Raw genomic sequence first — 24,411 nt, 5'->3', positions numbered from 1 at the left:
ATGATCATGATCGTATAGCCGATACAAAGTTTTACAACCTATGCAGCACGATCAATACCAATAATTTGATTATATTTGATGGACTTGATCAAACATTTGCTTTAACTTTCGAGAGGATTATGTTTACGCTCTTTGAGGTGAAATTGGCAAGTTCATATTCATGAAACATTATATTAGCGTGAGAAGTTGAACAATATTGCTCATCAATTTTGGCTTTAGAGAAAAACTTGGGCTAGTTCAAACAGTTTCATGACATAAAATAATCAGAAAACTGGTACATCATTCGATATGTTTATCTCCTTCATAGAAATCAAACTTCGATGTACTTTAATTTTTACAATTTTTGACGAAGGGAACGATCATCGAACGGTATTCGTTTCTACCGACGGGCATCGCCACGTTGATAAAAAAAACGTGTTTACTCGCATGTCTGTGTGTACGAAATATGATCGTCGCAATGTCATAGAGTGTGGAAAGTGTTTTTAGATCAGCATAGAGAACAATGCTAGCAACGCAATTTTCATCACCCAAATATTACATGTATAAATTGGACAAATTGATTATTGTCCATAAGTGCGCGCTAGCGGATGGACAAATATGTATACTTATTTTGTGCACATGGATAGTTGGCGGGCGGTAAGACAGCTGCAAGAAAAGAAAATTAAACTGTACGGCCTAAGCGAGAAAGAGCCTGTCTAGTTCGGGGGACAGGCAGATCGGTGAAAAAATTTGTTTGGCGGCATAGAATTTTTTATTTCTCTTCGTGGGCAATCTTACATTGCGAAATGTTCTTTGTAGGGTTACAAAACGTCGATTATGGTGTATTTTTCGAATTTAGATTTTACATAATTCGTGTTCCATCGCCCCAAATCTGGCAACACTGTTTTCTATTTAAAATAACACCAGCCTGAGCAGCTTTCACAATTGAAATGTATCACACTGATATTTGTCGAAATAATAATTAATCCTGAATGAAATTAATGTCGTATTTCAATGCTAAATAGACAGTTATAACAAACTGTCTCGTCGTTCTTCAAATATCAACAATTATTCTGCCTAGCTTCCATATACACGCAAATACGTGCATCACCTCATACATAAGATGGCGCCAGTGCCGCGTGGTAGTGGAAAATTTTCGATAAGCACGACTGAACATTACCGATCCAGTCAAAGTAGTTACCATATAGTGGAATTTATTCGCACATCTTGAAGCTACCTTTCCTTACACATGGCGACGCAAATTCAAGTTTCCTCAGACTGTAATCGAAAATGTAACTTTTGATGAATAATAGTCGTATGAAGAGGTCCTACTTTCTACTTATGATTCTCGTTGTAGGTCCACTTACAGTAATGTTATAAACACACAGAACTCAGATAACCGACTTATCTGTACTTTTATATGTATACATGACGGATTGTGGCTAATCCAGTAATGAATAATGAGTAAATTGGCACTTATGCGTTTTAATAATTATATTGTTTTATTTATTTCAGTGCCTAATGCGTGCAGCGCTACGTCACGCGGAACCCACAGAATAAAACATGGATTATGGTCGGAAAATATTGCATTCGAGAACCGTGAGCCTTTACTGTCAAATAATTAGACAAAATTTTTTTCAAAAAATGCAGGCGCAGGCTTATAGAAACCGACTCGTTATAGCTTCTCGTTCGCCTTTCTGTTCAATTTTAACTCTAGCGCCTTGGATAAATGGTTACAGAATTAGCCGCAGTATCGCGCTCAGTAAAGCTAGCACTCTTCTGTTTCTACATTTTCAGTAATTCTGATTTAATTGTGTAAATACATACCATAGACTTCTAGAAGTTTAATCATCCATGGCGGCTTATTTAAAATCTTCCAAGTAAACTGAAGACGGTGAAGAATTAGTACGGTCAGCTTTAAAATTGGAAAACTTGAGATTACTTTGAATTCATGAGAGTCTGTTCCAGTCAATGTTAAATAAAAAATAATTATCCGATCATATATTTTGGCATATCATTGCTAGACACATTATTGTTGCATTTAACAAACAAGTAGTTCAGTTTAATTTAACGGATTGCTGACAATCCTGTACAGAAAAGTAATATGATTATTTTTTTAGAACATCAGTATTTTTTTCAACTACATATCGTTCTGCTCGTGCTAATTCAAATATCACCATATCACCAAAGGCTCTTTTATACATATTTTATGCCTATAACATGCGATGTATTTGTTCATATGTTAAACATAGAATCAATACGCGCTACCAGCAATATTTGTGCCTCGTTGAATAATCACTTTGAAATAATTTCGGTCACATAGAATCATTTAATGCAAAATACTATCTCCATTAGCTATAACTATCAGTGAATCTATTTAAATTATTCAGTTTCATGAAATATTTTTTTTTTTTACACATACGCAGGTTAATGACGTCCATTTGGCACATTATTTGTCCATATCTATAAATCTAGAAGGAATTTACACATCAAGGGAGATATAGGATCAAATGGGATAAAAAAATTTAATCTGGCCCATGAGGGGATCGAACCCGCGACCTTCGCGTTATTAGCACGACGCTCTAACCAACTGAGCTAATGGGCCGATAGAAACGTGGTAAGTTCAAACTCTTATGTTGAAAAGTTGCAACATTTTTCTACTGAATGCAAATTTTTATGATAAAAATTAAAACTTTCCGCGCTCACTTTCTACTAGATCGAATTACTGAAGGGCTTTACTCAAAATCAGAATAAGACTTCGTCGTGTCAATGTCAAGTCGATGACATTCGTGTGTTCGTTTTTATTATAAATAGTATTTCAAATCATAATTATAATCGTCAAAGTACTTTGAAAAATCGCCAGAAAGAAACACACTACAAAATTGAGACAACCTTTCGAGTTACACAACATTGTCGCATTTCATTTCTTGTATTTTCAAACATCTGCCTCATTTTTTAAATTTTCATGCAAGTGAAGCGAATAAACAGTTCCTGTCGTAATGAGTTTATCCCTTGCATAAACGATCTATTTCATGGAATTTTCTTAAAAACATAACAAATGTCCCATTGCATGCGCCTGAAGAAGGGAAAGAGTAGCAAGCGTATCGTTACTACAGGTGATCAACCAACAGGCGCTTTGCCACTAATTCCAAGCGAAACGAGTTGATTTATTACATACTCATGAAAACGAAGTGAAAAATATTCACTTTCTCCGTAATTGAGAAATTTTTCCGGTAATAAAATTATAATATTCAATTACTTTTGCAGGCAGCCTAGTGTCGTTTTGTATAAACTTTTTTCTTCTCACACTATCTGCTCAATTTCTCGGCATGTATTATACATTCGTAGATACGTTCATGTTTATAAGTGATTGATTCATTTCGTCCCTTCTGTTGGGTGAGTTTAAAATATGCAACCGTTTTTAAAGCCATTACAAATTCATCAATATTCGATGCTTCAAAAGATTTGCAAGTGTGATTCACGTGACCTGGGTCGATGGTACACAAGATTGTTAATTTGATATCGTTTCACTGCCCACATTTTCTCCATTGTCCGGATGACTATGGGTTGTACTAGCGTGGGCGATATAACTTAAAAAATTGTGCCGATCTAACGGCAGTTTACGATAGATCTAATCTCGGGTTGCGTAAGTGAATGCTATTATTTCGGATGCATACGTATCCAGGGCTCCTTAGCCCCAGGATGAACGGTCAGATTGAATGCAAATTTACTTAAATATACATATATTAGGTAGGCACAGAATCGGCTAGGATTTTTTCTTGACACGCTGGATTCACTCGAGAATTTCGTTGCCATGTAGTCCATCGGTGAAATTTCATTGAAGTCATTATCTTATAAATCAGTCGTCTTATAGTCAGAGCTGCTAACATTTAGAAAATTTTAGGTACGGTTGATTCAAGTGATTTTAACATATTCAAGTTGGCATTTCGCGGATAGTATAATTCATGTAATTTGACATCAATTTTGAGATATCTCAGCGTAATGATTTCAGAATTGAGCGTAGGGGTTGTTCAGGATCTAATTTCTCGCATAACGACCTGACTCGGTTTAGACGAAAGATTAAACTTCACGATCATCTAATTTCCGAATCAGGGCCCTAATGAGGATCTTCTGCTCGATATGCACAATAAGCAGCTTATTGTCAAATTACGCGATAACTCATATACCGGCCATCGAAAGCTGTTATGCTAATCAGTAAAATTCCTCTACTATCTGGTAATGTGAATTCAACGAGTCGTATCGCGGCACGACGATGATGCGGTCGATCAGGATGAGACGCGTGCTGAACAGGCACAGACAAGTTCGTTCGTGCCTTCGGCCAGCTGACTTGCAGCTTGTCGACCTGCACGCTTTGTCCGGAGTCCGGATACCCGCAGCACAGTCCATCGCTTCATCTTACACTGATTGTGAGATGTGTAACAACGTGTTGCAGAACAGGAAAATGTTTCACAAGTTGACAGTGGATTTCCGGGTCATTGTTGAAATGGAAAACGGTCGTTCTTTCTAATTATTTTGCAAATTTTGGTCATCAGTCCGATAGTTTTCTTCTTTTTCTCAACACCCGAGTTTGTTCGAATTTATTTTAGATTATGAATTGATAATTGTTTATTGTGGTTTCATTCTCGACGGCCCATTAGCTCAGTTGGTTAGAGCGTCGTGCTAATAACGCGAAGGTCGCGGGTTCGATCCCCTCATGGGCCACTTTTTTTTTCAAAATATCGATCCTTTCGATAATTATATTTGAAAACAGATCTCAAATTTCCTTGGAAAATAAATCCAACATTTTTTTTCTGAGGTTCCATGCAATACTTTGAATAATTCTGTATACTTGTCGGTGATTATGTGCATCCCCACATCAATAGATTTTTCAAACTTCTCTTAAAATTCTATAAAATTGGTTGCTGTGTACTTCTATAAAAAAAAAACCTCATCGCTGTTATTGTTACAGTAAATTTAAAAATAAATCTCATGTATCAAATGTTGGGCCTGATGTTGTGAGAACCTCTGATGTGTTTCTTGAATATATCTTGGCATCATTTGGTTTTGTGAAAAAATTCTAGTATCCGAACATCAGTTTACTATAATACTCCAACGAGTTTCCATAGATCGTTGCTCCGATAGGTAATTAATTTTTTTTTTTTCAAATTTTGCTGAGTATGAAAATATGTTGCACACAAATCTAGTTCACTGCGGACTTCTGCAAATACGTAATGATTAAAGAAATTGGTGAGGCCAAATTTCAGTTGGATTGAAATTTTTTATAAAATCATGAGGTTTCTTTTTCAATCGCGTCAGACTTCTGCAGCAATCAAATGTACTTTTTTCACTCTCGAGAGAAATTATGATCAAGTACATACCTTTGCCACACCGAATATCGGTAACAATGCTATCTTTTTACCCTTCGAGCTCACCCATACACCCTGTAAGGGACGCAGTAGGTACAGAATCTGTTGATTTGGACGCAGGATAACGTGTTTCCATGGATAGGTGTGTTCTAAATTGTATAAAGTTCATGTCCTCAACCTTCAGATCTCAATGTTATCAACTACTCTGAAACTACCATAAAATGCCCTTTTCCCTTGATTTTTTTGTGCAAAATACCCACAATGTCTCACCTAATTGAGTCTAAAACTCTTAAACACTTTCCAACCCTTTGTGATGTCTTCCGTCGAAAAGCACTGATTTTTTCTACTAACAATTCCATTATTGCCGATCTAAAATATTTGTAATATTCATTCAAGCAGTTAAGTATACTAAGAGGATGTAATTTTCATTTAGTCAGTTGTTCAGTTGCTCAATACGAATAATTTGAATCAATGGACATCTGATTGGCAAATTATGCTTATGTACAACTTTAAAGTAACGATTGCCACAAGAGCAGAGTGGCGCAGTGGAAGCGTGCTGGGCCCATAACCCAGAGGTCCGTGGATCGAAACCACGCTCTGCTAGTCAAGATAGTATTTTTGACATCTTTTTCATTTATTTTGTCATGGTCGGTGGTTTTGTGTGTATCAATTGTATCTATCGATAATCTCTTTTTTTACTAATATCAGTATGTATAAATACTGCTTAGTTAACCATCTTCCGGTAGAGATTTCTTGACCAATTGTGATTCTTTACATGCCTGATTTAAATTGAAAAATCTACCAGCTTATCTATCAAACAAATTCGTCCAGTAACAATTTTTGGCACGCAAAAGTGTTACGTTTTCATAAACTATTCGTGGAATTACGATAACCCCGATTAAATGTTTTCCCTACAAACTCGAACAAATAGCATACGGTACATTTAAAATTAGATCAGAGAACTTGGAACGTGAGAGAATTTTTAGACCTAGTCAGCCATTTTTACTGTCTATAACCCATAAGTTTCACCGAGTTCACATAGCCCGGCTAGCTCAGTCGGTAGAGCATGAGACTCTTAATCTCAGGGTCGTGGGTTCGAGCCCCACGTTGGGCGGTTAATTTTTGTTTCAATTTTTTGCATATTCAAACTTGCACCTCAAGTTTTAATTAAATTTCAACGTCTTCAGAAATTTTGTCAGTTTTTAATTACAATATTTATGTTCCGTGATCTCCTTATTACTTTGAAAACTTCAAATTCATGAATCTCGCTGTAAATTTAATAATTTCGAGTCAACGTAGAATAATTTTTTGCTCAATAAATCTGACTGTAATTTTTCATTTCTGCACAACTGTTGGAAGTATCTGATTCTCCGTAAGTATAGATGTAGGTATACCATGGAAATACTATGAGGGCGTTGATCCAGTTTACGCTCTACTAGCTTCGCGAGTGCTACTGTATTTACGGACGCTTCGGCCTGCACTTCGTTATTGATATTTCTATTCAAAAATACGAGAGCTAACTGTTAGTTGTTAGGTGAATAGCCTGAGGTTGTGCGCTCATTGGGGCGTATGCTCATTGCCGTTACCCGTTGGATATACCGTGATTCCTGCGGAGTCCATGATAATAATTCATAGTAATAAATTCTGAGCAAACATGTGCCTGCTTGCATCCGGGCTGCAACTTGAAAATAACAAACATGAAGGATAAAGAATGGTAAAAATTTCACTGTCTATAATAGAGTTTCCCAATCATTCTGAAATGGTTGATTGATACTTGGAGATTTTTCGAATTTGGCTTGTACGAAAGTTCATTTGGCGCATCAAAGATTGGAAAAGCCGAAATTAAGAGTTCATATTTCTCTTTAAAAGTATTCGGGTGGTATTTATTTCTCAATTTGGACAAATTGTCATTCGATTTTTCTAATAATTTTACCATTATTTTAATCTGACTCTCTGCGTTTTCCGGTAGCTAATATCTGTTCCAAAAAAGTATAGCAGGCTTCGATGAGTACGATTTTGATACATCTTTTTAGACACATGACGAAGCTGTTATCATTTTTTACCTCAAAAATATTTCCCGGTTAAACAGCTAGGGAATAGGGATAAGTGTAGATTAGGAATAGATACATTCTCGTAAGTTCTTTCGATTGCTGTTCAGTTATACACGTATAAAGAGCGATTGCAGGTAACCAAAGAACTCTTCTTCCTTGTGCATTGCTATGAATGGGATCCGTCTGCTCGTGGAGTGGAGCACCATATAATGAACTTTTTTTTTTGTGTCTGAATGATGCTACGATGTACATTCTGAACCCCACGAAATGAGAATGCACCAAACCGAATCTGGACCAGAGGTATACCTGTGTATAGATTCTACGAAATGTCTCACGCAAAAAAGCGTCGTTTCCGACAATCGTTTCTCAATCAAAGGAAAATGTACTCTAGCGACTTTGGTCAATACTTTGCTATGACATAAGTGCACAATCCGCCTTTGGAATCGTTCATCTGAATTGATATTAATTACCCGTTCATGAGAAGCATATCTGAATGCAATTGATGTGGCCATGTCAACACGCTTATCATAGCATCCTCATGTCCGTTCACCGGTGTTCTCGTATATTTCCCCCAGTGATTCGAACGCGTTCCTACTTTGATGTGAATGGACTTATGGTGACAGTGGATAGTCAATTGCTGAAGGGATTTAAGTCTGAAAGTGATTGAAAATATCTCAAAGCGCATGGCGTGGTTGATAAGATGTGAGCGGCAGGGCTGAAAATGGTACGCTGGGACTGTACCCCATGCTTCTAGATCCCTTTTGTTCTCTTTCCTAATTTTATGACTGGATATTATCCACGCTAGCATCTAATGTCTGTAGAAAAAAGTCAACGCAATTAAGCAAGGAGAGACTCGATGTTCCGTCCGTCCGCGTATCTATAACCCGATGAGCGATGAAAACGACGAGACAATCAAACCTCGTGCTGCTCGCTGAAAATGAGCTTGAATCCCCTAATGTCACCGTTGACGACTCGATTTCCGAATATCGCCGTCTGTAGCACACCGCAATTCCTGAAAACCTTTTTCTTATACTCGATTAATGAGCTTGTTGATCTGTTATAATCAACTATCTTATTAAAGGTACTGTTCCTTTTCACTGGTGACAGAGAAAAGTTCAATGCGATGAGAACACGTTGAGACTGGTTCAGCTTGACGAGAAACCTGTGCTCATAAGTTTTTATTTCGTTTTCTTCTTTTCTGCGGCGATGATCATCAATCGTGATATTTAATAACTGCTATCCTATATCCACTTGTATACCTTGTTTTGTCTGAGCCTGCCAAGAAATTACAGGTTATTATAGCTGGTCGTAATACGAACTTTGCTCGACGTGTGATAGAGGATATTAATAGTCAGAATAAAAATATTCAAAGCTCGTTACCGGAGCGAAATATGGATGTTGAATACTCATGTTCTACTTCATACAAATGTTAGTACGTTTAGTTAATATCCTGCCTTTACGTGAAATATAATCTTATCAAGAATAAATGAAAGGTTCATGACTAGACACGGTTTCCAACGTCACCACGGCCCATTAGCTCAGTTGGTTAGAGCGTCGTGCTAATAACGCGAAGGTCGCGGGTTCGATCCCCTCATGGGCCAGGTTATTTTTTTTCTTCAATGCTAAATTGGCAAGTTGGAATACCCGTAAATGTCCGATGTCACGAGTAAGCGTGCTGATTTCGCTGATTACCTGTAATCGGTGTTCTCGAATCCTGGGAATTGTTTAGTTCGTTAATACTTATTCAGACAATATGATATAATTTTGACTCATCCTTTGCATGTATGCACAGGTATATCTAGATTCTAGACCCTGCGATATGCATATTGCGCGAGACTTGGATAATCTGATGAGATAAGCACAGCGAAATATTCCACCATATATGTTAATATACCTATATTCCGGTCACTCAGAACATTACTGATTTATCCAGTGGAATATACATAATTAATACCGTGTCAATGGGATTGATAGACGAATGGTTTACGATTGTATCTGCAACCCCGTCATATGTACATACATCCCAATTATAATTCTTTCAACTCGCTGAGCGAATATTAACGGATTGCTAAAAACGTAATGAAAATTCTGCGATATATCTGTACTATTATGTGAGAGCGCAAATGCCTGAGCCTAAGGATGTCATGCAGTTTATTCCGATTAGCGGAGCAGGCATCACTTGCGATTCAGATTACCTGCGCAAAATAAGCTACAGTATATCGTGTACCGATACGTTTCTCATGAGCAAACGTAAGAAATGTCGGCTCAATGACGGTTTAATTGAGCGAATTATTCTAAAAATTATCCTTATATTTCACGTTTAATTGTACGTGTGCTCCTCCATACTTGATGTACTTTACGATGTGCAATAATTGTAGCACGTTTGTTGGTGCAGTGGAGATTTAAAATTCAAATACCTGCGGCCAAGTGCTTAATGCTCTTCGAGCATTTATAACGCATTGCTTTTGGGTCATACCTTATATCCCGCCCGTTCAATGATTGCAGCTTACGACGAACCTATTATTTTTATCAATGTAACATTACCGATTGAATAATAATCGATATTTATGTCACGTTATCAGATTCTCTCGTAAGCTATTCAGTACCGATAAATGGCAAGCTTCCATTCAATGCGCAGATCATCCTTCAAATTTCAAGTTGAAACGAAGTCTTCCTTGCGATATTCTTGATTCAATCTGAGCATCCTTATCCAACTTAAATATCATTCATAATAATTTTATATTTGCAAGAAAATTTGTAGAATTTATATTATAAAATTGGATTACTGTAAAATATTATTATTTTATTATGAGGTTTCTGAGTTTTCTCGCCGCACAGACGTCGGATCGACGTTTTAAAAATCGTACTTTTTCCACCGCCCTAATACACAGCTTTTGACCTAAATTATAAGCATTAGAGAAAATAGACGTAAATATGTAAACTTTTCTCGCGGTTATAAGCAGGTATAACATCAGTATCGCTCAAGTCGAGAGACGGCGAAATTGACGGACGGCACTAGCTGGATATTGCAAATTGAAACTATAGTCAATGAGTGATGATAACACAAAACTCTTATATTTATAAATACCCCAGCCACATTACTAATACATACAATATTTCGGCGGAGTTAAGGATTTCATTGAGGTGACAATCTGGCTAATTGCGAGCAATGCAACTTTTGAATATTGATTCCATTCTTCTCCTAAAGACTGTCAGGCGAGGCACTAAGACGATTGACATGCCCTTCTTCACGTCCGAACATGGTGAGGATGGTACTATTCCGACGCAAAGTTATTGGACGCTAAGAAATTAGTTAGGAATAACGCGTTGTCCGTCGGTAGTTCCAGAAATTTCGTAGGTGATGTTACGGGCGTAAAGAAAATTCGTTAATTCTTCACGACATCTCCATTTCCAGGGATTAGCTTGCATTGTAACAACTCTCAGATCTTTTAAAGACGAAAGAGAGCTGGTGTAAATGCACCTAAGGTTGTTCCCCTGGATGGCGAGTGTCTCGAGGTTGGGCAGGTAATCAAATACGTCAGGTTCGATTTCCGAGATCAAATTCCATGCTAGTCCAAGCCGTGTAAGATTGGGGAGGTTGTGCAACCAGGACGATCTTACCGTCGTTATGTTTGTTTCCCGGAAAATCAACCTCTCCAGTTTATTCAGGCCAGCAAAAGCCAACGGGTGCACGTCGCTAACGTTGATGTTGTAAAAAATCAAGTCTACTAAATTTGAAAAGCGCACAAAGGCGTTGGCTGGAATAACGGATATATCGGAGGTGGTGATCTGAATTCTCTCTGCGCCGCTTGGTATTTGTTCCAAAATCTGAATATCGCCACCCTTGCACACCCAAACCTCTAAGGGGAGCCGCCACATTTGAATGAGCGAGCATCGGTCCTCAGGGACTTCGGTGTCTGATTCTACGGTACTAGGTGTTGAAACATTTTCGTCAATTCTTTGGCCTGTTACGGTCAGGTCTACGCTGTTATCATCAATTTGCATAATTTTAAAATTTCCCATCAAGCTCGAAGTTTCTTCCCGGGTCTTCTCAAAACTTCGAACATTGTTGACTCTCTTTGTCTCCTCCATTTCTTCCTCGGCGTAAGGACTCATGCTGTCGATGGAGTTGGTATCATGATCGCTGGCCGTTTTTAAGCTTGAGTATTCTTTGGTGCAATTCCAAAGTATTCCTTCGACAGAGAAATCGGTATCGTACTGGATCTGCTGCTCGTCTAGCCACTCCTTCAGCGTTCTCAGACACAGACACGACCAAGGATTACCGTGAATATGAATTTTATTTAACTTTGTAAGGTGAGAGAGTCCGTTCATGTTAACGCAGTTCAATTTGTTGTGTGAAATGTCAAGCTCTTCCAGATTTCTCAGTATCTCAAAGATACCTCCATTGATTTTAGTAATCGGGCTGTGTGATAAATTTAATTTTCGCAAATTCGGAATATTTTCAAACCAAGCAGATTTAACCACATGGATTTTACTGTAGGTCAAGACAAGTGTTTCCAGGTTTACGAGCCCGACAAAGGCTTGTGGCTCAATATCCTGTACAGGACATCTTTCAAATTTAAGTACTCTCAAGTTCTCACCGAAACGAGCAAAAATGCCAGTGAATACGGTTTGTACATCACTTGCATAAAATTTAATGACCTCTGCATCCGCAGGAATTAATGAGACAGCCCATATTGTGCCCCAGCGAAAACTGTACGAATTTTCTGATGGAATTACTGTTACATGCCAATTTTCTCCTTCATCGACCTCTGTAGTCATTTCAATCGGGGACGTTGTCCATTTGAGTTCTGTTCGTTCGAACGCCAATGCATTGTCTAGCTGTTCTTCTGCTCGGAGACGGTAGTATTCATAGTTGGAAATTTCGATGTTTCGATTGTGAACAACCTCCTCTACCTCCATAACTTCTGGTCTTTGTTTGTTTATCCAATTTCTACCGTCAACTTTCAGAGTTACTTCCGAACTTTTGGCCAGTCCAGTTTTCTGGCCTTTGACTTTTACCTCTCGTCTTTCGAACGTCTGATCATACAGGTCATCGCTGTCCTGTACGTATCCGCCTATGCATGGCCCACGCGATACGGTATAACTAACTCGTTTCTCGTGTAACCTCTTCCGAAGTCCTTCCTGACAGCTACACATCCAAGGATTGTACAATAAAACGACCTCCGTGAGGTGCTTCAGTGGGTCGAAAGCGTACGGGGACATGCACTGTATCTTGTTGTTGATTAGGGTCAGATATTTCAGTTTACTGAGGAGCACAAACGCGTTCGGCTCGATATGCTTGATTGCATTTCTAGCCAAAATAAGGTACTCAAGGTTATGAAGATCCTTGAACCACTCGCTCTTCACCGTGGTGATACTATTGTTGAATATGTACAGCACCTTCAATCTCGATAAACCGACGAATGCTTCTGGGTCCACTTCGCTAATGCTGCAATTCCTGAGAAACAAACTCCTCAAAGAGTTTCCGAATCTGAAGAAGGCGTATCGTGGTAATTTGTAGATTTGCGAGTCTGTAAAGCTGATTGCTATCGCGTTATCTGGCATCTCGTGTAGAGCTGCAAGGTTCTTTCCAACGCAACGAACAGACTTCGCTATGTTCATTTCGATGTATCCATTCTGTGAAACGGAAATGTTTCTAAATGTCTTGTAGAACGGTAGTGAGTAATCTCTAATTGAATCTACATCTTCGACCATACACGCCAATCTCTCTCCCATTGAGTTTCTCAATCCGTAATTGATGCCTCTGTCGTTCACCCACTCCAAGAGCTCCGCGTAACAACTGCATAGCCAAGGATTTTTGCCCAGTCGGACATGTTCCAGGCTTCCTAAAGAATCGAGAACTTCCTTCGATATGCAGTTCACGTTGTTATCCTCGATGTTCAAATACCGGAGTTTGGGGGTTAACGTGAATACATTTGGCTCAATGTACACTATGTCATTTCGGTTCAAGAAAAGGTGGGTCAGGTTGTGCAATGTTTCAAACCACGAAGCTTTGAGAATGCGAATATTCGACCTGTAAAAGGTCAATTGTTCCAGGCTTCGAAGACCCTCGAACGCATTGGGGTGAATATGTCCGATGTCGCAGTTGTAGAAAGATAACCCGCGAAGGGCTAACCTGGAGAACGCTTTATCCGGAAGTTGAGGAAACTTTGAAATGGAAAATTGTATCCATTCTACATCGTCAGGAATGTCAAGTACATCGTCGAAAGTAGCCTGGACGCAAGAGTATACGCTGTTTCTGTTGTCGTCAGTCGTTACGATTTTGCACCTATTGTTGACCGCGGTACAAAAAGCGATGACCAAAAGCAGCCAAGTTATTGTAGAAACGATTGTCTTCATGGTCGATGCCTACTGGATCCGATTAATTTCGGTAACTGCGTTCAGCACGAATCAAATCCAGTCATAGTACGATGCTGATGTATTTGAGTTCTAAAACCATAAGAAATTTCATTAGTAGGTATAGTTACATTGGTATTTCACAAATTGACCAAGATATTATCGTTTTCAATCGTTCTAAATACAGTCAACTGGCGAATCTTTGTCGCAAGCTTAAAAGTCGAGTAAAACAAGCAACGACGTGAAAGAATCGAATAAATAGAGCAAAGAGTTACCTGTAATTATGCACATAACTTCAATGAAATCAGAATCGTAGATTTATATTACGTGATATTGAATTCTGAAAACACCAGGGTTCAAAAAATAATTATCTTTTCACAAATGAGTAAGTTATTTCGTATCAGTAGTCTGTTTTTGAAAATACTGTATGCTTGCGCTGGACCGCTAATACATCGAACATCTAATAATCAACCGCTTTTTAAATTTAAGGAGAAAATAACCATTACCAAAATATTCCGTAGGTTCATTTATCGTTGATAGGAATTAACTGATTTGTTCAAACTGTTTCGTAATAAGGTGGCGCATAAGTTTGAAACTCAGAATGCCACAAGAAGAATGGATAAGAAACCCAGGTAACTCTTTACGCTATCCATTCTTGCTGAACAAAATTATTCACTAATCGATCATTCGTAAGAATAGGTATTTACCTTCGATTCAGAACCAAAGAATTTAGTTGCTCGTAGATTGAAGTTTTCAGTTTAAACTTACTGATGACAAAGGAGATATATTTATTGTTTCTTTCGACACATAAACGTCAGGGTTTTGAGCAGATTATTGGAAAAAATCCCACTGCAAGTGCCGACTTCAAATTGCGTGCATCAAGCGCATTTGCTGGTACGCTGCCACTGAAATCACTTGCTGCGTTGATTATGAACGCAGTAAACGATTCCACCGAGGAATCATGTAACTTTTCCACCGGGATGTTAGCGATGCTCGATCTAAACAGTTAGAAATTGCAAGCTGTTGCGTATCATGCACTGTCAACGGTGAAACTGAAGAGCTCGGTCAGATTGATAGAGACTATAACCAAGTGAGTGAAGTGACGTTAAACGGGAAGAAGATAATTATCAATTTTCGAATTGCGCGCTTCCCGTTGCACGAATAACACTTTAAGGTCACGATTGGATTCTTGCATACACAAGGATCACGAGTCAAGGTACGATGAAGAAGTCGCGGCAAAGGTGTATCAGTGAAATCTAATTATACGTAATAAGACAGAAGCTTCATTAAAATTTACCCGCGTTTGAAAGCTGCGACAATAACGTCAACGCACGAACAACTTGGGTTCAAATCGGAGTGTCGCACGTCTGTTGAATCTTATCGCGGACAGTGTGCGACGTCGGGGCGCCTGTGTGCAGGCAACTGACGCTACTTTCTGCAATTGACATTAATTTGTCGGTTCTTTCAGGACAAATGTCGGCCATAGATGTTGCCTACACATAGGCGGATTATACTTAATGTTCTTTCCATATGTAGAACAGCTGTATGGAACGTCCCACTGTTGTACGAACTAAATGTTGGAGACGTGGGAAAAAACTGTTTGTTTCCAGACCTTTGATAACTTTTTTATTTTTTTGTCTCAATATACATTGGTGATTTGATTAACAATATCATATGTGATAACTGCGCCGGCCAATCCTGGGACGCGTTTGCAAGCTAAACTACCGCGAATCTCTATCCATTCCTACATTGATAGAGCGTTGGTGTTTAGCAATGAGTAAATGACCTCGTATATATTATTGTGTTCGGTAGTAATTAATATACTGTAACCTAGTTTTTTCACGCGATCCCCAAGCCGGATAACCCGACGATCACGAACCAGTATTACAATGGTTTGGCATCCGCGATGATCCTAGCTTTGACAATGAGGGTAAAACTTGCCTATGCTTGTTGGGCCCCAGGTGTAATCCTGCGCGGATTTTTATCGAACGCTACAGATAATCGGTCTATTCGTGACACCCTTAGCCGAGTCAGTATTGCGAAGAGGAGGTGAGTAATTTGAGGAAAGACAGAGAGAGAAAGAGAGAGACACTCGACAACGACGTGCTAATTTAAACGGAGAGAAGGTTATTGCCAATTTTTCAATTAATGTGTTTTTGTGCCGCAAATAAACCTTGTGAAGTTGCTACAAAGACGAACTCTTAGTCTAGTGAGCTTTTTTTTTATTTACCACATTTCCGTTGTCTGTTTATTAGCTTTTAACTCGATTCTTTTCGTATCGTATCATATCTTTGAAACTGTATATTTAACGTTGCAGCGATTTGAAGCAGTATTAATATGAGAATTAGCGAATAATTTTACGGAATATTTCAAAATGAACCGAGTGCAAAGTAATTTACAATAACATCCGGACAATGTGGTGAAAAGAATCACGTTGTTTATTGGAAAATTGATGTACACGAATCTCATTTCCTCTGTGTACCTGTTGCATATTTTCATACCTACTCTCAATGTAATTTTCGATATTTCTCATAATTATTCCATTCACGTAAGTGAAAGAAACTTGAACTGGAACCAATGCTGGATTGAATGGATTCTTATTTTTGATGGTTAATAAAACTTGGTTCGGATTCAAATTATTTTTTTTCCTGCATAAAGATTGAAAAAGGCTCACGTGAAGCTTCGCACTAGGTTTATTCGTGAAGTCGTAACATATAAAGTGTAAAGTCGAGTGAAGAGCAGACAAAAAATTCCACAACTTCACCACAAGGTGAAATATCGATTTTCTCACTGTAGAGTCCAAACGTTCCTCAACGTTGGTCGGATAGAGATGCCTATCAGGCTAACTCATAGTATAGTATGGTTTTAATGGTTTGGAAAACATACTCACACATCGCGCTGCAACGTAATGTTATATATAAGTTCTAAAAAAGATTTAGAGCATGATGAATCGGATCCCCTATGATGACGACACAAAATAAAGCAAAGCGAGAAATGGAACGGGGTCATTCGATGTGGAAATTACGGAGGGATTTGCATCGCGTATAGTTGAGTTGAGATGCTTTTATACGACAAGTTCAAGGCCAGGAAGATGAACTGAAATATGCGGCGTGAAATTGAAAACTTGAACTTTACGGAGATCTCGGTATTGTCGACATCACTATTTTATGAACTGTGAGGTCGAAACCCGAGCAGAGTTCTCTATGTACCTGGAAAAAAGTATTCCAGTAATACTGTAGTTTCGAATCGAGGCGGTCCTGAACACAGTTTGATGAGAATGCAGATACCTAATTTTATAAAAGTGATTATAGTATTGAAAGTAAAAAGTGATAAAAGTATTTATTTTTCCATTCTACGAGATGTTATATTACTAAAGAAATAATTGTACGCATAAGTATTCATCAATCATTATATTTCGAGTTCAAGCTCTAAAGAGCAAATATTTGTCGAAGTGATATATTATGTGCTTCCACTGCGCAGCAAAAATATATTAACAATCGGGGAAAAATTATTATTAAAAATACATAACTTGCAAAATTATATAAATTAGAAAAAATATATATTATACATGAATATATTCTTAGACAACATTTTCGAAGCAATATATATATTAGACCTGTCCTTAAGAAGGGCAAAATCGAATTTTAATAGTCTTACCCCCAAATTGCTTCGTACATAGATGACAAGTAAAATTTTTCATTGGGATTAGATACATCTTTGTTACACGTATTACTAATTGTAAAACAGGAGCTATTCCTTCTAACGTGTTACTATACTTATTTTAATTCTACAATTAATCATTATCGGCAATAAATAAGTATTTTGATTCATGTTTTGGCTTCGTACTTTGACGAAAAAAGTTATTTGTACGGGATCATTAAGTCAATGTGTGAACACAGCCAGCGTTTAAGTATATTATACATACTCGTTTTTCATACACGTGTTATATACACAGGTATGTATATAACGTAGATTTATGTTTGATTTACGTCATGAAAAATTGAAAAATCTGTTCAGCTATTTTAAGGCACTTATCGTTCAAGGTGGTCACGTCTTTTATTTGTACGCATCGTGTGTAAATAGCTTAATAAAATTACGTTGCATCATTATTTACGGTTGCATCGGATGAAATACATCTAATTAAATACATAAAATTTAAATATTGGTTAATATAACGTTATCAAGTATTGGAATATGAACGAATTATTATGGCACTGTTTTACTCATCGAGTTGAAATTTCTAAAAATAACATGGGCCGTTTGCCAATAAACTGTATGGGAGTACAAAATTAATAATTCTTGTCTATCCGTCAAGTGCATTTGAAAAAAAATTTGATCCGATATCGACATCGCGCTTGATTTGCTCGTGCTATCGATTCATCTGATAGATTCGTTGGTCACAACATGTTCATCGCAATTGACATATTTGTCAATATTAAAAATGACAAGTGCTGCTTACTCGAAACATATGTAGGTATACCATGTGAAGTATAGATTCAAAAAATGTATACAACCTCAATCAGTATAAAACTAGGAAGCACTTATAAATTTTTGCGGTATCAAAGCAGCTAAAACTAACACTTTCATTACCAGGCTATTTCATCTGGAATTTCAGACGTAGGTATCTTACGTTCACAACACGTACGTTGATATTTTTACGCATATCAGATCAAATATATCACGTATGCGTGCAAAACTATACGATGAAGAGCATTAAATTTGTAAATTTCGATCCTTGACGCATAGCTTGCAAGTGTAATATTAGTCTCACGGCAAAAGGTGGTTTATTTTGGTCGACTGACGTTAGAACTTGGTGAAAATAAGCATAGCTATGGAGACGCATATCACATTGACCGCCGAGATCGAAGTGTTCGTAGTTCCTTTCGAATTCGTGATAGGCGATGCCGTGCCTTCTTTTGTGTAACATATGCCGCAATTTATAACTCTACCGTGATAAGTATCGAACTTTGTAGCACTGACGTTACGTCTTTGAACGAAGTCTTCCAATCCCTTCAGACATCCCCATTTCCACGGATTCTCTTCAAACGACGCTACCTTAAGATTTTTCAAAGGACTCAACGATTCTGTGTAGATGCAATCGATTTTGTTGTCCTTCAGGGAAAGTTCCTGCAGATTCTGCAGATGGCTGAAAGTGTCGGCCTCAATTTCCGTCACGGAGTTTCTCGCCAGTTGAAGTTTAGTCAGTGCGTTGAGTTCAGAGAACCATGCCGATCTGACAATCGGTATTCTGTTATCAACTAAAGTTAGCAGCTGCAATTTACGCAATCCACGGAACGCGAACTGATCGATATCTTCAATGCTACAGTTGTAGAACAGCAACTCCCTTAAGTTTGTGAATCGAGCAAAGGCGTCAGCTGGTAATTGTGGAATCATGGCATTTGTGATCTTGATTCTCTCAGCGTTACTCGGGATTTCCTCCAGAATATGCAGATCACCACCAACGCATTCACGGCTGTTGATACCGTACTGACTATTTAGGTCGAAGGTGCATCGATAGGATCGTAGCGGATGGGGCGGTGGTGGTGGAAGTGATGGAAGTGTTGGAGAAGTCGTGGAAGTACTTCCTGGGATTCCACCTGTTGTAACGTTGCTCCCGTCACGTGAGTATACAGTACTGCTTCCTATACAATCCCAGTGTGAACCTAGCTTCAAACGATTCTTGTCGTAATATATGTCACGACTATCCATCCATTCGACCAGCTTATGTAGGTTGAGGCAGGACCACGGATTATTATCGATGGCCATTACGCGCATGCTCGACATGGACGAGACTGATTCGGTTCCGATTGAATTCAGTCGGTTATTTCTTATCTCAAGATATTCGAGTTTTTTCAATAAGAAAAACACACCGTTTTCGACTCGTTGGATATGATTGCACGACAAACTGAGCCGTCTTAAAGAAGGCATGGCCTCAAACCAGGAAGTTCGTACCTCCGTGATGTAATTCAGGTTGAGATTAAGTTCTTGCAAGTTCACCAGCCCCGCAAAAGCTCGAGGTGTTATGTGCTGGATGCTGCAATTTATTAGCTCGAGAACTCGGAGGTTACCTCCGAAGCGGGCAAATGTATTATCGAGCAAGTGGGGTATCACAGAGTTCTGAACTGTTATTGATTCAGCCTGCTCAGGAATCCTACTCAAATTCGATAGTGTTGCATCTGAACACAAGTACGATCTTCTAACAAAAGACCATCGCGATTTTACTATTCGACAATCTCCCGGAGGTCCAAAGTCTTTTCGCGATATCTCTGTAAAACTATCCAGATTTGTCCCTAATGCAGTGCAGCCAGTCTGAGGACGTGGTTTATATTCCCAATTGTGTGTTTTCCAATTTTGTTCGCGATGTTCTTGCATTTGTATCGTTTGTTGTGATTGCGGTTGTATTAGCTCCTGCTGCCGCTGCTGCTGCTGCTGCTGCTGCTGCTGTTGCATGGTTTGCTGTGAATGCTGCTGTTGCATTTTATATTCTGATTGTTGCTGTTGCATGGTTTTCTGTGAATGCTGCTGTTGCATTTTATATTCTGATTGTTGCTGTTGCCGTTCTGTTATATTGAGGTAGTGTTCATAACTGGTGATTTTTTTATTTTGTTCGTGTTGAGCTTCGTTTTTTGCGATCTCTTCGTTCTGTTCTTCGTGATAGTTTCCAAAGTGTGTAGGAAAGCCTTCGTTGGACTGAATCACAGAGCCGTGGGTCGTTTCGGCCTCTTGATTTTTAATTTCTGTTACCACGCTTCCAGACTTATTTACACCGCTCTCATATTCCGTTTCAGATCGATGCAGATTTTTTTCGATCTTTTCATTCGTACATTTTCCAGTAGACATTTTGTACCCGATTTGTTTCTTATCCAACCAAGCTCTAAACTCTTTCTGGCAGTCACAGACCCACGGATTGTCCTCAATGTTCACTCTTTTGAGTTTCTTTAGAAACGAAAATGAATCGGTGGAAAGGCACTGTATTTTGTTGCCATTGAGACTCAAAGTTTCTATATTTCCAAGTGATTGAAACAGACTTTGCGGTATATGTGTTATCAAATTACCATCCAACACGAGTTCCTTCAATCCGTAAAGATCTTTGAACCATTCAGACTTGACCTCATTAATGCTGTTATTGAAGAGAACGAGTTGCTCCAGTTTTGACAACCCGACAAAAGCTTCCGGCTCAATTTGATTTATACTGCAGCTGCTGAAGTTAAGGCTTCTCAAGCTGTTCCCAAATCGGAAGAAGGCGAAGTCTTCTATCATTCTTATCTTAGTTCTTTCAAAATTTATCGATTCCGTGTTATCTGGGATCCTGGATAACTCCGTTGAGCTCAATGAAACATACTCCGTTTGCGATGACGATGCATTTTTGTACATTTTTTGGTACTCCTCGCTGCTCAATGCGGTCCATTTGTACGTGTGTAATTCCGAGATGCTTGATCTGGGGCCAAAATCTTCCATGCACTCATATTTGAATTTCGACAGCGCATCTTTTGCTCCCATGTTTATCTGACGATTCGCCATCCAAACTACGAGCTCCATGTAGCAATGACAAAGCCATGGGTTCTTACGGGTTCGCATGTTTCTGAGTTTCCTCAACGGCGTCAGGGCGTGGTACGGTAAACAGCTCAACTCGTTGTTCTCAATGTTCAAATATTCGAGATTGGGGATGCGCAGGAATACGGTTGGCTCGATGTACATGATTTGGTTGTTCTCCATCGAAAGGTGGGTGAGGCTCGTCAAGCCTTTGAACCAGGACGCTCTGATAACATTTACGGTCAATCCATAGAAGGTCAGCCATCTGAGGTTGACGAGGCCTTCGAAGGCCTCTGGATCGATGTGCCTCACGTCGCAGTTGTAGAAGGATAATCTGCGCAGGTTGAACCTGGAAAACGCCCCTTTCGGAATGTTTGGTAATTTCGAAACTGAGAATTGTATCCACTCGGCTTCACTCGGAATACTCTGGAGGTGATCAAGGGTCGCCTCGACGCACGAATACACGATAGATCTGCCATCCTGGGGCAGTAGCATTTCGCATTTACCGCCGTCAGCGTTGGCTGAGGAGACCGTCGCCAAGAACGCGAGGACAAATGAGGTGAAAATGTGACTCTTCGTCATCTTCGACGTCATCTCAAACGGTCAGATTCAATCACGTCAACAGCTTTAGAATTCCCCAACAATGTGGTAGTCCAGATCCATGCGATAGTGGGATTTCCTTACGCGAAGAGACGAGATATACGCGGAAAGTCAATCAAGCATACGTTGTTTGCTTATCTGCCAACACTTGTGCTTCGACTTGTTATTCCTTGAAACTGTTGGACGGCTTTTTCAGCTACACCACTTTTTCATCGTCTCCATAAATTCGTCAAGGTTATATCACCCACGGGTACGTTTTACAATTCAATCGATCCACCCACGCGTCACGCTGGGTAGTTTAAAACGTCGCTGGGTTATCGTATACACGCCTTTAAATCGTCACTTATGCTAATCGATTTCCCGCTGGTCCCACACTGCGATGCATTGCAAGGAATTCATGTTCTTCTCATTATTCTTCACGCGGAAGCTCAATCTTTCTGGATGCGTGGACCTTGATCGTCTGCAATGAGAAAAATTTCAGTCTGGTAAGTATAAAAGCTAAAGTTCGTGATTGCGAGGACGCATTAATTACAAGTGTTAATAACGGTCGTATGTAAACAGATCAGAAACAGTCAGTCATCACTGCACATGCTATTTTTGAGTCCGTCTGTGACTGCATAGATTTGACCTTGTTTACGCGACCAGCGTTAATCAGTGTTACGGTTTTCCTTACACAATTATGCCGTTAGTTTCGCGGCATGAAATTCTGCTGTACTATGTTTTTGCAATCTTTGAAAAATGATTTGTCTTAAAAATTCGTTCTCCCATTAAAATTAAACATTACATTTTTTTTGTACATGTTATTATTTTTTTGTTACAATGGGGATTATAAAGCAATTGGGAAACAATTTACCGTCTTGTATAGTTAATCGCAGCTAATTTAACGTGGGGTGGATTTCGAAATCATGCAGTTGAAGTAGACGAAAGGGAGCTTCAATTGAGCACGAATTCAATATGAATTCTAAATTAAATCAAGAGGCTATGACTAATTGTGCAAGAGGTCGGTTTAGCAGTTCTCCATGTACATATACGTGCCAATGCAATTAACGTTAAGAACACCAGAGCTCTACCTTTTATGGTGCCGTCACACCGATACCAAGTTAGGCAGCGAACGATTTTTAACCTTCCTAACGATCATCATTTTATTACTGAGAACAATCCAGTCATAGAAATCATGCTTACTTTGCAGTGTGCTCACAAGCAGGGAAGAAAATACATTGATAATGATAAAAACTTGTTTATGATTTATCGGTTTTTAGTTGATTTACAACTCTGTTAGACACATTGTTTACTTTAAAAAATGCAATGATTATTTATTATCAGTTTTTTTTTTATTTTCAATATGAACTTGCTTGCATAAATCTTCTGTCACATTACGTTTTTCATTAACTCTAAAGTGCAAGAGAGTAAATCACGCTCAATTCTACAGTTTCCAGATCACCGTAAACATGGACTTCTAGTTGTCCTAGGCTGATTCTCCAAATTAATTTGAGTTTAACGTCTAAAAATCTATGTACGAATGGGATATATTAGACCACGATTAAGTAAAAATTACCGATGCGATTAATAAAGCTAGCCTTTCTTTTCAATCGGTTCACACAATTGGTGAAAAAATTAGTCGCCTGGCGAAACGTGAGTCGACGGGAAGTTTCTAGAAAAAAAAATTCTTGTTCAGCGTTACGGCATCAGCATTTTTAATGGTATAGAAAGAGCGAAAGCGTGGGAGAAAGAGACGAAAAGAGAAGCAGACACTACACCGTGTATCGGCAGAGTCGGTTCTTATTTCGTGCGTGTAATAATTCAGCTGCATTGTTAATGTCTTTTGTTTGCTGGGTTGAAAAGCAACAAAAAGTACGCATAATTATACAGGAAGCGACGTGACAATCACGTACGTTCAATGGCGTGCCGCCCACAGGTGATCGATGTCGGAAAATTCGTTAAGAATAAGGAACGGCGCACATCCAACACCCCGCCCTGCAGATCCGAGAGAGTTTCGTTAAACTCGCCGATTAAATCCAAGGGAAGGTGTTTTTTTTTGTCGTTGATGAATAACAGGCCATCTTGTATAACAAATGTATTTTGGCCAAGGTCCACAGTTCCGAAGTAGTGCTCACCTGTCACATAATAACAGTAACAATAACAACAGCAACAAGAGTGATTACGAGTGCGAAACCTCAGTCATTGTATTTTAAAAACTGTGTATAACGAATTTGTCGTGAGTTGAAAATTAAAAACGGTCCGCGTACTTTTTTCCTTTTTCAATACCGCAGGGATAATCCGAACCGTGTTAAACTCACTGTTGACGGATGAAAAAGCGCGTGGTGAATCCGTTTTTGTAACTGCTCACCTAATTCCTCGTCTCTTATTTGTCGTTCGGATTAGTGCGAGGGAGTCTATACGCGCCTACTGACAGACCGGGATCAAATGAAGCTGCAATTCGCGGCCGAAGGTTTTATATAAGCGAAAGGACAAGGTCGACTTATACTGCGCGATGCCAGGCCAACTATTTATAGAATCGCTCG

The 24,411-nt window shown here is 38.9% G+C and overlaps 1 protein-coding gene and 5 non-coding genes across 6 annotated transcripts; 4 read left to right on the top strand and 2 right to left on the bottom strand.

Moving 5' to 3' along the window:
- Positions 1 to 2,510: 2,510 nt before the first annotated feature.
- Trnai-aau (transfer RNA isoleucine (anticodon AAU)) lies at positions 2,511 to 2,584 on the bottom strand. Its single transcript has one exon. It is a non-coding gene; the product is annotated as a tRNA-Ile (tRNA).
- Positions 2,585 to 4,627: 2,043 nt separating this feature from the next.
- Trnai-aau (transfer RNA isoleucine (anticodon AAU)) lies at positions 4,628 to 4,701 on the top strand. Its single transcript has one exon. It is a non-coding gene; the product is annotated as a tRNA-Ile (tRNA).
- A 1,175-nt stretch (positions 4,702 to 5,876) lies between these two features.
- Positions 5,877 to 5,948, top strand: Trnam-cau (transfer RNA methionine (anticodon CAU)). Its single transcript has one exon. It is a non-coding gene; the product is annotated as a tRNA-Met (tRNA).
- A 438-nt stretch (positions 5,949 to 6,386) lies between these two features.
- On the top strand, positions 6,387 to 6,459 carry Trnak-cuu (transfer RNA lysine (anticodon CUU)). The gene has a single exon. It is a non-coding gene; the product is annotated as a tRNA-Lys (tRNA).
- A 2,464-nt stretch (positions 6,460 to 8,923) lies between these two features.
- Trnai-aau (transfer RNA isoleucine (anticodon AAU)) lies at positions 8,924 to 8,997 on the top strand. The gene has a single exon. It is a non-coding gene; the product is annotated as a tRNA-Ile (tRNA).
- A 1,183-nt stretch (positions 8,998 to 10,180) lies between these two features.
- Positions 10,181 to 24,411, bottom strand: LOC124299619 (uncharacterized). Its single transcript, XM_046752885.1, has 4 exons — positions 24,136 to 24,411; positions 23,782 to 24,003; positions 18,563 to 22,349; positions 10,181 to 13,768 (listed from the first exon to the last, which is right to left on the bottom strand). The coding sequence occupies exons 3-4, from the start codon at positions 21,881 to 21,883 to the stop codon at positions 10,706 to 10,708; spliced, it is 6,384 nt and encodes a 2,127-aa protein (XP_046608841.1). The 5' UTR covers positions 21,884 to 22,349; positions 23,782 to 24,003; positions 24,136 to 24,411; the 3' UTR covers positions 10,181 to 10,705.

This window comes from Neodiprion virginianus, chromosome 3, assembly GCF_021901495.1.
Source record: "Neodiprion virginianus isolate iyNeoVirg1 chromosome 3, iyNeoVirg1.1, whole genome shotgun sequence".
Lineage (NCBI taxonomy): Eukaryota > Metazoa > Arthropoda > Insecta > Hymenoptera > Diprionidae > Neodiprion > Neodiprion virginianus.
The sequence above is the reverse complement of the archived record's forward strand: the minus strand, read 5'-3'. Positions and strand labels throughout refer to the sequence as shown.